General features: G+C 43.0%; 1 protein-coding gene across 1 annotated transcript; it reads left to right on the top strand.

Annotated features, from left to right (window-relative positions):
- The first annotated feature begins 1,941 nt into the window (after positions 1 to 1,941).
- On the top strand, positions 1,942 to 12,694 carry stox2a (storkhead box 2a). Its single transcript, XM_020620754.1, has 4 exons — positions 1,942 to 3,273; positions 4,833 to 4,985; positions 7,728 to 10,254; positions 11,847 to 12,694. The coding sequence occupies exons 1-4, from the start codon at positions 3,096 to 3,098 to the stop codon at positions 12,046 to 12,048; spliced, it is 3,060 nt and encodes a 1,019-aa protein (XP_020476410.1). The 5' UTR covers positions 1,942 to 3,095; the 3' UTR covers positions 12,049 to 12,694.
- Positions 12,695 to 13,098: the final 404 nt, after the last annotated feature.

Below are 13,098 nucleotides of genomic sequence, written 5' to 3'. Positions count from 1 at the left end.
TATATATAGCAAATTGCTTGGAGAGCAGATTCCAGTCGAATGGCAAAATCCTTATTCAGATACAGTCTTAGTAAATACTGCACCGACCAACAGGGAACATGCAGCGCAAGTCCATCATTTAATGCTGTAATATGAATACATCTTTAGTTTCATTTTTAACATTAATTATAAATCATTAATGTCCTCTATGGGGCTGCAACAAACAATTACTTTTGTCATTGACTATTGCTGAATATTTTCTTAATCTACAAGAAAAATCCAAAACCCAAAAATATATAGTTCACTGTCAGATATGACATCATGTTACAAAGAAAAACATGGCAAATCTACACAACTGCGAAGCTGGAACCAGTCAATGCTTTCAATTTTTTGTTGATAAATGAATCGGTTAATCCACAAGTCATTCAAACTCTAATGGCCCCAAACTCATAAGCGTCCAGGTTTTACAGAGGATATCAAGAAAAAGTTTTAATCCAATGACTATATATAAAAATGTTGACATGTCACCACTTCCTGCAGCTATGCACAAGTGATGCCAAAATATTATGAATATGGCAGTGGCCATCTTGCTTTTGTGACGCATTTTGCAACCAGATTCTGTGCCGTAGCGACCAGAGGTGTAACCATGCTATCGGGCTGCCAATCAGAGATGTGAGATCATTTGAAACACGCCCCTTTTGATATAAATTATCAGATAACTTATTAAAACCAACTTAATCAGAAAAGTGACCACTTGTACAAAAATAAGTGTTACAATATCCATCTAAATGGGATAATGTCCCAGAATGCCCCGTCCGCTAACAATGGGCAGAGTTTATGACCTATACTGCAAACAGCCACCAGGAGGTGTTGAACTTGCGGCGGCTTCACTTCTGTGGAGCTGTCATGTCCTCCATCTTCACATATTTTCTAATCATTTTTGCCTGTGTCGATACAATAACAGGCTGTATTTTTCAAAACGTCTCTTTCCGCTACCGGGACATCATTTCCCCCATCTGTGGGGAAAATTGTCTCTTAAGGAACATGTTGAGAGATGACAACTCTTCAACAGCGATGCAGGAATATTTTGTCCCCATATAACAGACAGTCTGTCCTCGTCTATGTGCCGTCTGTGTGCTTTCTATCTTGAGTAACTGGCTCTTTAAGAGAGCAGCACTCAAAGGTAACAACTATGAGATCATCGGCTTGCGTCGTCATGGCAACAAAGGCTGTTGCAGCACTACTGAGAAATAAAATGGCTGGCGTGGTGTTGCTCTCCCTCCTCCTCCTCACCCCTCCTTCCCTTCCTCTCCCCTTTTTTTTTGGTATCAGTGAACTGGAGCAGATTGGTTGTGACACCATCCCCCCCTTCGCCCATGCCCCATCCTGCCCTCTCACCTTGCTCCCTATTCTTTGCCTCCAACTGTGCATTCACACTCCACACATGTGAGTCAGCAGGAGTCTGCACTAAGCAGGACCTGCCACTCTGGATGTGATTAAGATGATGTTTTGTGCTATTTTATTTGGAGTTCAGCTGTTGTCCACTCAGATAAACTGGTGAAAAGTGGTTTTAAAGCGATTACGTTCGGCTGTGGCTCCGTCAAGATTTTAGCTTTGATTTTACTGTCAGGTGAGATACAAAACAAGGAAGGGTGGTGGTTTAAGGGGCCCCTCATCCTTCAAGAGCAGAACAAGTAATAGAGAGGGTGAGGGAGAAGGAAGGGGAAAGGAGGATGAGGACTGAACCAGCCATTCAGAACTCTTCCCATTCCCCGGACATGATCTGAGGACTGAATATGTTTTAACATTTTTTCTTTATGTGTGTGTGTGTATGTTTCAAGCTGTTGATATTTGCTCTCCTCTTTGCCTTATGTATGTCCTCGCATTTTTTCTCTCTCTCTCTCTCTCTCTCTCGCATCCTCTCCTCCCCTCCCCTCAGCCTCAATCACCCAGACACAGACACATGCATGCTCACGCAGAATCGCGCACAGCAGGCGGATGCGCGCATACACACTATCTCTCTCACACACACACATACACACACACATACTCACACACCCTTCCTGGAGGTGCTGGGAGCAGCTGCAGCATTAGCGTTGAAAGAGATTTGTCGTTGACTGGAGTTTGCATCCCCCTCCTGTTAATGAATGGATGCTACAGTGATCGGCTCGGGAGCTTCTCCCTTTGGACTGCGGGAAATGGTGGATATCTTTTCTTGAATTTATTTATTTCTATGCTCTCTATTTTTTTCTCCCCACCCTCTCCTAGTGTGCTGTTGTTGAAAGGACGATGGGGTCTTGTGCTTGATGAGATAAAGATGGAGGTGAACGTGGCATCTCCGGTGCTTGGCATACTATTGAGGTTTCACTGCCCATTAGGGTGAATGGAGCTTTTATTTTTGTCTTTTTTTTAAGTGGGCTTTTTTGTTTTCCGGGGATCGGCTGAGCACTCCTGTGGTGAATTGAGCTATTGTCGAAGACTGGACCTCTTGATGCTTTGAATCTTTGACCAGCCATCCATCCCCTCCCTCCCATTCCCTGCTACCATCTACTCAAAAGGAACAAGCAGATCCCAGAACCTCCACTGAAACCTCTCCTCACCGTCCTCCTTGCTTCCAATGCCCCATTTCCCTCATCTCTACCCCTGCCCCCCCACCTCTCTCCTGCTCCCTCCACCCACATCAGAGTGGCTACGTAATGTGCCTCCCTACGCATGCAAATGGGGATGCTACAAATGGTGGCTAGGACTGATGCCGATGAAAGGGTGATGCCTCGCGCAATCACCTGCACCTCCGCCGCCGCTGCCACCACTCCAGATCAGCCAGGGAGAGCCCAGCAGCCGATGACAACCACCCACAGTGCAAACACAGTCGTTTGTAGCTTGCTCGTGGATGTAAATGAGACGTGTGTATGTGTGTGAAGGTGCACACTGGTTCCTGCCATGTCTGGTGTGTGATCGCTCTAGCGGGACGTTCTTACTGATGCGGGGGAGGCACTGAGCCTGAGGTTGGTCGACCTCCCCCTGCACACCCTCCCCCTTTCCCACCTCCCTCTTTCCTTCCCCCACCTTATCCCAGAAGCCTCTGGGGGTGAAGGCCACTTGGTAAAGGGGTCACAATGAAGAAGAACCGCAGCGGTAATCTGCGGCGGGCCTGGCCCAGCTCGGAGCTTACAGAACGCCCGCTGGAGCACAGTCTCTCCCGTAGTGAGAAAGACATCCGTGTGCAGAAGCAGCATCTTCCTCCCCCTCCTCCTCCTCATTTTTCTCCATCCCCGCCAAGTTATCGTGCACCAGGTGAGTCAGACACTCCCACTTCCACAAGCTCCACCTACTCTGTGCAAAGATGCTCAGAGTGGGCAAAGACAGTTTGATTTGGAGGCAAAGGGCAGAGTTCAAAGTGAACACTATTTTCATCATGGAAATGTTGATAACTTTCCTTTTTCCAATCGATTAAATGAGGTAAAATCGAAATACAGAATAAGCAGAGATAATGAGTTACTTAATTGAAGGCGTTTGTATTACAGGCCTTATTATATAATGGGCTGTTTTGAGATGCATCTCACTGGGTTCAAATCACTACTTTCTTACTCCCTGATATATTTTCTCAACACCTTCATATTTACTGACCTATAATTAACATTATAGATGAACATTAAAATGCTTTTATGATGTACAATACTTTTCTGAATACCGTAAAGTTCAGCAGTTGTAAAATTTTGTGACATTTATATTTTGTTAGTTGAGATTAGATAAAAGGCTTTGAGGACATCTCATATTCTGAAGTAATGTCCTTACCAAAGAAATCTTTTACTACCTTTTATTTATACATACTGTCATATTTTTCCATTGCTTTTCTTGCTTTCCTATAAGTTACGAAACACAAATATTACAACCTCATTCCCACACTCTGGAGATTTGTACAAAGACTATTATGCAATAAAAGCAAAGGACAGAATGATTTTCTTTGGTACAGATTCTCTGGCATATCCTGCTTTTCTCATGTTTACTAGAAACCGAGTAAAGCCTTGTAAAGCCACATCAAGCTTAAGGGGCTGTGATACTAAGCAGAGATAACGTCATCGTGTTGCTTAACTGACCATTCAGCTGAGTGTGTTGAAGAGGCAGGGCCCTTCACAGATTTCAGCACAGGTAAAAGAACTGTGAACGATAACGGACAGCAAATGTTTAACACAGTCATCAATCAGGCAAAATTTATTCTGTAAACTATCAGTGAATCCAATTGTCAAATTAGAAATCAAAAATGGAGGATTAGAGGTTATAGTTTCTACATCATATCGCGTGAATTGATCGCCACATTTAGGTCAGAGGACAGGGTCAGTACAGCACAGATGCTGCAGTAGTGGATTCAGTGCTTTGCTTTACAACCTTTCATCAGGGCAGATGTTTGCTCTCAGACAGGCTTGATGCCAGGCCGGCTGGTTCTAAGATGATCTCACTTTCTTACTACTGCTGACAGCAAAGCCAGCTTAATTCAACAAAGGCAACAGAATTTCTGGATGCAAGCTCAGAATGTGGTGCTCAAGTCAGTTATATTTAGTTAAATTTCAACTATGTTGGTGTTGACCTGCTGAAGGACTGTGTAGGATCCTGTTTGATGTGAGTTGGATAGAGGTTGCAAAGATTCAGGTGATATTATTGTTGCTGCAGCAGTTGCCTCACTTTGCTAACCTACAAGAAACTGGAGGAATGAGAGGCCAAGGAAGCACAGTGAAGGGGGTGGAGCCATGCAAACTGCTGCTGTCTGACCATTACGTCATAGCTTCACACGCTGCGCCTGCTGTTCATTCATGATCTAACAGTTGTGCTTGTGCCTCCTCCTCTTGCTCTTGCAGGTGACGTGTCTCCAATCAGTATGTCACCTATCAGCCAGTCACAGTTCATCCCGCTGGGGGAGATCTTGTGCCTGGCCATCTCTGCTATGAACTCTGCTCACAAGCCTGTCAACCAGGAGGCTCTGGTGGAGCACCTCACTGCCAGCTTCCCAGGTATTGTCTCACTTTATCCCTAAAAAGGGACTGCACTAAAGCACACAAATGCATCATGCGGTATATGTGGTTGTAAAAAATGAAAAAATGAACAATTTTTTCTACTAAGCTAGACTACTGAATCTTGTAAGCATCATTTTAAAGCAAAAATGCCACACACTCACTGGTGGTAGCTTCTCAAAGCCAAGAATTTCTCTTTTTCTCTGTCATATATGATGGTAAATTACTTTTGGAATGTCAACTGTTGTGTGGACCAAACAAGACATTCCACGACGCCATCTTCAACTCCCTGTACATTTTCTGCTTCTATTTTTGATTTTTATACATATTAATTTAGGTGACACTGTGCATAAAATAATTCATGACAGTTAATGATTCGTTCATGTTTTGATCATTTTGTATTGTGGACAGTCTGTTGTCATCTGACTGACTGAGAACAGCCTCAACTGGTGCTTATGTACTTAAAAAAACAACCTGCATTATTAAACTTGAATTGGGTGGCATCATGCTAGAAACAATTTTATGTTGTTGTTGCAAATATGCAATGTTATGTATATATTACAAGTGTGTCAATTTTATAATCTGTAAAACAATTAAATCCGGGATCACTTTTAATGTTGGAGAAACAAAACAAAAACATAAGATTTAAAAGCACAGGTTTAGCCTCATCACTGCATAAACAAGTTGTCATCCTTTACTGGGAAGCCTGTCCTTCCATAGTGTAGTGCTTGTTGCAAATGAGTCAACTTATAGGTTGTATCATTTCTGTGGGAGGAAAAACGACTAACAGAGGAATGATGTAATGTCAAGCAACACAAGGTCTTGCTAGACAAAGGTTATGAGCGGTGTTGTTTAAAATGGACCCGTTTTAATGTTGATTTTTGTTTTAACTTATCTACAATGTGTATATTAATGACAGCCTATTTTAAGCTCCTTCTTCACTTAAACCTTTTTTGAAAAACATTGGTAAGCTACTTTAAAACCAGAATTAATAGGGTGCCATCTACTCATCTGTCTATCTATCAATATCAACATATAGGCCTATAAACTAAGCTGTGGAGATGACTGGTAGTGTTTTTCATCCTGATTAAAATGCCAGTGGATGTCTTTATTTAGTACCAATGGTTTTTACATACAGATACAATTTTAGACTCTATGTTATCAGTATTATAGATATACTGGACAAGCCATGAACATTCTTCAGAGGTGTGCAGATCTGTGTGAGCTATGGATAAATTTAAGAACTGTTAGGTTCATCAAAAAAAATAAAAGTGCTCTTGAATGTTTCAATTTTCTGAAAAGCATTTGAAGATTTTTTTAAAGCATCACAATATATATCATTCTCATCATTTTATTGTGAATTATAATAAAATGCTTTTAAAAACAGAAATGAGCATACAAATAATCATTTACTGAAACTGATGTACCCACCTGTGGAAATGTCTGTACACAACAGAAATTTGTACAGTCAAATTAAAATGAAATAAGTTTAGTGAGATCATAATGTTTCCTAATATACTGAATTTGTTGACTTATGGAGACATACAAACTGTTGCCCAACACATCCACAATATCTCCATTTTATTTAGTGGTAGCTTGAATGAAATGATGGAATAATAGGATACAGATTATCTACAGTGTGGGGACTTATTTTTAAAGAAACATGGTGATGTTTAAACATGAAATATGGTAAATTATTTTTGAGGTTAAAGAATATTTCCATGTAGTTGGTTCAGACGTCTTAATTATTAGTTATTATTTCGTTCATAATGTTAAAAAATGAAAATCTGTTGTCAGTAATATGACAAACCGTAGTCAGTGTTTAATTATTTAATAGCATGACAAACATACGATATTAAACCTCATTTGAGTAGCTCAAACATCATACAACATTTAAAACACTCCCAAAGTTGCTGTATGTTGTTACAAATTATCTTTACATGACAAGTTGTGTTTTTAAGAAACTTTTTTAGCAGTTCTCACATAATGCAAGAAACACCATTGCCAGGATATTTTCCCTATACTTTGTTTCAGAATCAGAATCGGCTTTATTGGCCAGGTGTGTCGGACACACGAGGAATTTGACTGGTACATCGGCTCTCAATGTGCATGTACATATCCCCATAATGGGCAAGTAAACTGTAAACCAACATAAGGCTAGTATAACAAAATAAGCAGTATTAACAGGCAGTAAACAATGCAGACAGACAAAGGAATGCTCATTGTGAAATGTGATAAATAGGAATAAAACAGAGTACTTAAAAATGGAGACCTGTACGGATCTGTATACTCTGTTTAATGCATATTTACAGGTATTGCACTGAGGGTTATTGTCCAGTCATACTGTCGTGGGCTAAGTGTTAATCAGAGCGATAGCCTGGGGGAAGAAGTCCCTGTGCCTGGTTGTCTTGGTGCACAGTGACCTGTAACGCCGTCCAGGGGGAGGAGTTCGAACAGATTGTGTCCAGGGTGTGAGGGGTCTGCAGTGATCCTCTCCGCCCTCCTTTTGACCCATGAGGTGTACAGGTCTTCCATGGAGGACAGGCTTGCACCAATGACCTTTTCTGGGTTCTTCCTGAAGTCTACTGTCATTCACTGTCATGTTTGAAATATAATGTGCATGCGCTCCAAAATCCTCAAAGTCCTGTATGTTCTCTATTTGAATATAAGCAATTACACATTTTATATTTACTTAAAGGTAATAAAGTTGTGCTTGAACTTAATCTAATCTGTTTCCTGCAGGTGTGCCTACACCCAGCGCTGAGGTTCTGCGACATACTCTGAACATGCTGGTGAGAGAGAGGAAGATCTACCCAACTCCAGAGGGCTACTTCATTGTCACTCCCCAGACCTACTTTATCACTCCCTCCCTCATCAGAACCAACAACAAGTGGTATCACCTGGATGATCGGCTGCCAGAGCACCAGTCACAACAACAACAACAGCAACAGCAACAAGCTCAACAATGCACTTCGCCTAAGTCTGGCAATGTCACACCATCCACACCTGGCTGCCTGAGGGAGAGGCCTCCTCGCAGAAATCACGGTGACTCATACAATTCCCATCGCGAAGACCCATCCAGACTTCATGCCCCTGCACTCCAAAGTAAGTCACCAAAGGAGCACAGGGGGGAGTCCTATCAAAGTAAGCCACCCAAGGATCACAATGGCGGTGAACCTCCACCAAGCACATCAGCCAAGGAACATCGAGGAGAGCCTCCTTCGTACCCCTTCCCCCCACCTCCCACTTCTCCCGCTGTTCAGCAGCAGTCGCCACCTCAAGATCTGGCCGATAAGAGCAAAAGCATCACTTCTTTCCCTTATAAAACTGACACATTAACCAAAAAGAAAGAAGGAAGTGGTGGCGGTGGAAGTGGCGAGAAGCAATCCAAAAGGTTTGGACTGAGACTCTTCAGACTGAGTTTCAAGAAGGACAAAATGAGGCAGCTGGCAACTTTCTCAGCCCAGTTCCCCCCTGAGGAGTGGCCTCTTCGTGACGAGGATGTGCCAACCACACCCATTCCCCGTGAGGTAGAGATGGAGATAATCCGCCGAATCAACCCCGACCTAACAGTGGAGAATGTGGCAAGGCACACGGCTGTAATGAAGAGGTTAGAGGAAGAGCGCACACAGAAGAACAAGGCGGGGTCGTCGGCCCAGCACAGTGCTCGGAGCAGGAGGGGGAGGGGACACCGGAGAGCTCCACATGGTAAGTCCCGCTCGCATAGCAAACCCCGGACTTCCAGGGGAGAACTGTCTGAGGGTTCAAACTGGGATCTTGTGTTTATGGAAAGGGATTACCGCTTTTTCAGCCACTCGTTAGTTCGTTCTCCTCGGGAGGCTATGTACACCTTGGAGCGCAGGCGAAGTGGAGGTGCAACATACCTGGTCCACAGCAATCCCAACATTACCGAAGCATACTGCCCTGTTACCCCTGAGTGGGATGTTTCTGGGGAACTAGCCAAAAGACGGACAGAGATGCCCTTCCCAGAGCCCTCACGTGGAACGTGCCAATCCAGAGTGCAAAGAAGTCACAGTCACAATCAGGACAGGAAGTCACGTCACGAGAGGTCTGATCAAGCTAAAGAGCGATCTCGGTCCATGGACAACTCCCTTAAGGGCCCATCAATAGGTGCACCAGAAGACTTTGAGCCCAGTCTGGAGGAGCATAGTCACTACTACACTGATGATGGCACCCTGCGTGCTACGCAGAAGTCCTCCCACTACTCAAGGATCATGTTCTCTGCTGCCAAGTTCCACTCTGATTTTAATGTGCCTGATATGGGAAAAGGGAGTTTGGATGAGTCAAGGATCCGGAGCACGATAGAGAGGAACAAAAGCAGAGACAGCTTGCCAACGTACAATGAGCTAATGGGACTTTCATCTAAGCCCTCAACAGATGAGTACTTCCAGTGCAATACATCAAATGAAACAATCCTAACTGCCCCTTCGCCTCAGGCAAAATCTGAATATGACACATTAACCTCATCAGGGGGACTCCGAAAGGGCTCTCCGGCTGACCGCCAAACGCCTCACCTCACCTCTCCTCACACGATGGAGTACAAAGAGGACTTGTCAGCAGCAAAGGGCCAGAACGGCTCAGTGCGACTGACACCAAGCCAGACGCCGGAGCCAGTGCAAAATGCCCGTTTGACGCCACACCAACACAATGTAGATCCTGGAGGGGGTGGAGGTGGTATGGTGATCAAGAGGAAAGAGATCTTCAGTAAGGACACTTTGTTCAAACCTCCACACAATGCCTTGTCCACAGGCTATGTGGACAGCAGCTACACCAAGTCTGGCACATTGCGGAAAGCCTCACATGCCAAATCAACAGAGGCCCTAGACAATCCTGAGCCCCAGCAGCCTTCCAATTCAGCCACTTCCTCAGCATCACCTGCAGTTTTACAGGGCTGCTTAGAGCCAACAGTCCCCTCTGCCTCCTTTGACTATTATAATGTATCAGACGATGAGGAAGAGGAAGAGGCAGAGGAGGACTCGCACAAGGAGTTGGCAACAGCAGAGGACAGCAAAGACCATGGGGAAGGGGTTGGTAATGGAGGCAGTGGTGGTGGTGGGGAAGGAACCATGCAGTGGCTCCTGGAGCGGGAGAAGGATCATGATCTGCAGAGAAAACTGGAGACCAATCTGACCTTACTCAGCCCCAAGGAGACGGAGAACAGCAGCAGCCAGAAGTCAGCCCACTCTGGCCGTTTGGACAGCATGGACAGCAGCAGCGTCACGGTAGACAGTGGATTCAACTCTCCCAGGTATGTGCAAAACTAAATATATATTACATAAAACCACAACTTATAGTGTGGTTTCACTATTTAAGTAAAACACAATAGGGCCAAAAATATTTCAAAATGTTTGGATTGATGTCAAACCAGCTACTGACACACTGTCCTTGTACGACCAAGCTAAAATCACTCAAAGCTGAGTGGAATTCACAAACCCTTTCTTGCACCCTAATGCCAAACAGAAGGTGACATGATGGTAACTGTGAAGCCTCCAAAGACAGTCTTATTTTGCTTCTGACAATTTCATGTTTTACTCACCGGTTAACCTGCTCCCAAAGTCAGATGACTGACCCGTCTATTACAAAGGAGGACTGAGAGGCTGGTTTATGGATTTATATCTTAAAGTACACAAACCAGACTTGAACTCTGAACGTCATTACTGTTCTCATCTCATCCTTTAAAAAAATTCAGCAATGGTACTAAAGTATCACATAGAAAATTGGTAAATTAGAGGGCCCTGGCAGCTTAGTGGTTAGAAAGCATGTTATGTAAAAGCAATGTCCATGGTTCAAGTCCACCCAGGGATCATTGAAACATGCCATTCACATCTCATGTCCGTGTTTCCTGTCCACTTTTCTTTTGCTATTTCCTGCTTTAACAGCACTTTAATGCACTATTGTAGAGTTCTTTGACTTGTGAGAGACAAATAAAAAAATAGCAGTCAAAATGAAAACAGGAGAAGCTGAAATATCCTGCCTGGTACGGGTCAAAAATGCTGGAGCCTATACCTCCCCTCTCCCAACAGAACCACATAAGATAGATATACTACTGTTTTCATGGGCTGATGGCACTTCTTGTGATGAGTAAAGTGATCTTCATGTAGAAACACCAATGAAAAGCCCCATTAATAAATGGGCTTTTATAAATGACAATGGAGGTTTAGCGAATACAGTATTTAACAGTATTTAATTGCCAAGTATGAATTCCTAAAATGATAACAATTTATTAAATCTATATTAAATGTTAAAGGGCTTGTTTCTACAACCTCAGTACATAATATTATTAACTGAATCTGCATCTCCACTCAATTCCACATAGCTCTACAGCAGCATTCAGCTCAATGTTAACTCATTGTTTTCATTCAGTCTCACTGCTCTCAGAATGACGTTTTCAAAGATAGTTTTATAAGGTTTTTGGAGGCTCTCAGAATGACGTTTTCAAAGATAGCTCCAGAAACCTTATAAAACTATCTGCTCAGCACCAAATGACAAACGGACAAAGTGTTTAGCTGCAAAAGAGTCAGATATGTCCCTCATATCTGAACTGAGCTGGAAGAGACCAAAAACAGAGCTAAAAGAGAGGGGACTTACATTCCCCAATTGGCCTGAAATACAACACCAGTTGCTCCATATGTACTGGATGTGCAAATAAGCAACTGTTTGCTAACAGTTTATATTCACTTAAAAGGAGATGGTAATGCCAATGCTGTGTTCACAACTTGTTTAGCGCACCTTTTGTTTTCCTGGAAGAAATTGGCTTATCTTACTATTCTCAGTAACTAAAATTTATGTGCTTCTTTTTTTTTCTTCTGAAAAAATTTATTTGTTGTCTCTGTTGTGCAGGACACGTGAAAGCCTTGCATCCAACACATCCAGCATAGTGGAAAGCAATAGGCGGCAGAATCCAGCGCTGAGCCCAGGCCACATTGGCACCAGTAGTATCGGATTGCCATTCAGCTTTCGTGCCATCCCTGAACCCCCCACAACACAGCCCGAGAAACTCCAGAAGTCATCGAACTGCCTGGCCTCCATCACCAGCGTCTGACAGGCAGCACAGACTGAGACCATGAAGGTGGTGGAGGAAAGAGGAAGTGAGGTGTTTCACCAATGTGATCCTCACCTTCCTCAACCAACACACTCATAAATACACGCATACATACAAACATCTTCAGACTCCTGAGAATCCATTTACTGGGACTGTTACAAAAACAGGCATGGCTTCAAGAGACTGTTCCCACAGCTTCAAGAACTTAACTGCAAAAAAGCGAAGAAACATGACGGAATATCAAGACCACTGTAGGTGAAGAAACCTACCCGAAGTACTTTGATTTTGGTGACATGGACTCTAGTCTGGCTTATATCAAGATTCTTGATTATTGGTATTGGAAAGTAGTAGACTATAGGATTCAAGTTACATTTGGAAATATCAAAAAACCTTTTATATTACTTAACAATACATGTCCGATTAAATGTTCTCCTTCCTGAAATAGCGTCAAGTTCTTCAGGACGATTCAATGTATCAGCACAATGTCGAGACAATAGAAGTTGATTCTGAGAACAACAAATGAAAGATATAAAAACATAAATCAGCTCAGATTTGTGTACCGCAATGCAAATGATGTATGTATACTCAATACTTTTGATATCCTAATTATTATAATGGTGGTATTAAAGATGCTATGTGACCAAAATGATGTTTGTACAAAATAAGCTGCACCTCACCCTTCACCACAAGTTCCATTTAGTATTCAATCTGAAGCCTCTGAGATGGAGTTTGACCAGTTGTCATGAAACCTCAATTTTTCTGAGCAGTTTAAGGATTTCTTGTTCAGGTTGGTTTAAAGGTTGAGACTGAAAATTCATTCTTCACACTGGAAACAGTGGTTGACAAAGAAGTCTCAGCACAAGGTTCGTTTGGTAGCTGTTCTGGTGAGTTCAAGCACTTTTCCTCAGCAGATTGAGTTTGCTTACTTGTCACTGAATTGTAGCTGCGGTGTAGAGATTGTTCTGTCAACTACGGCCTCCAAAAGTTTAAGAATCCATGTTTCATCACAGGTACTTCGTCATAAAGAGTGGCTGATTTGAAATCATTAAC

The sequence above is a fragment of the Monopterus albus genome, unplaced genomic scaffold (genome assembly GCF_001952655.1).
Source record: "Monopterus albus unplaced genomic scaffold, M_albus_1.0 scaffold247.1, whole genome shotgun sequence".
NCBI lineage: Eukaryota > Metazoa > Chordata > Actinopteri > Synbranchiformes > Synbranchidae > Monopterus > Monopterus albus.
The sequence above is the reverse complement of the archived record's forward strand: the minus strand, read 5'-3'. Positions and strand labels throughout refer to the sequence as shown.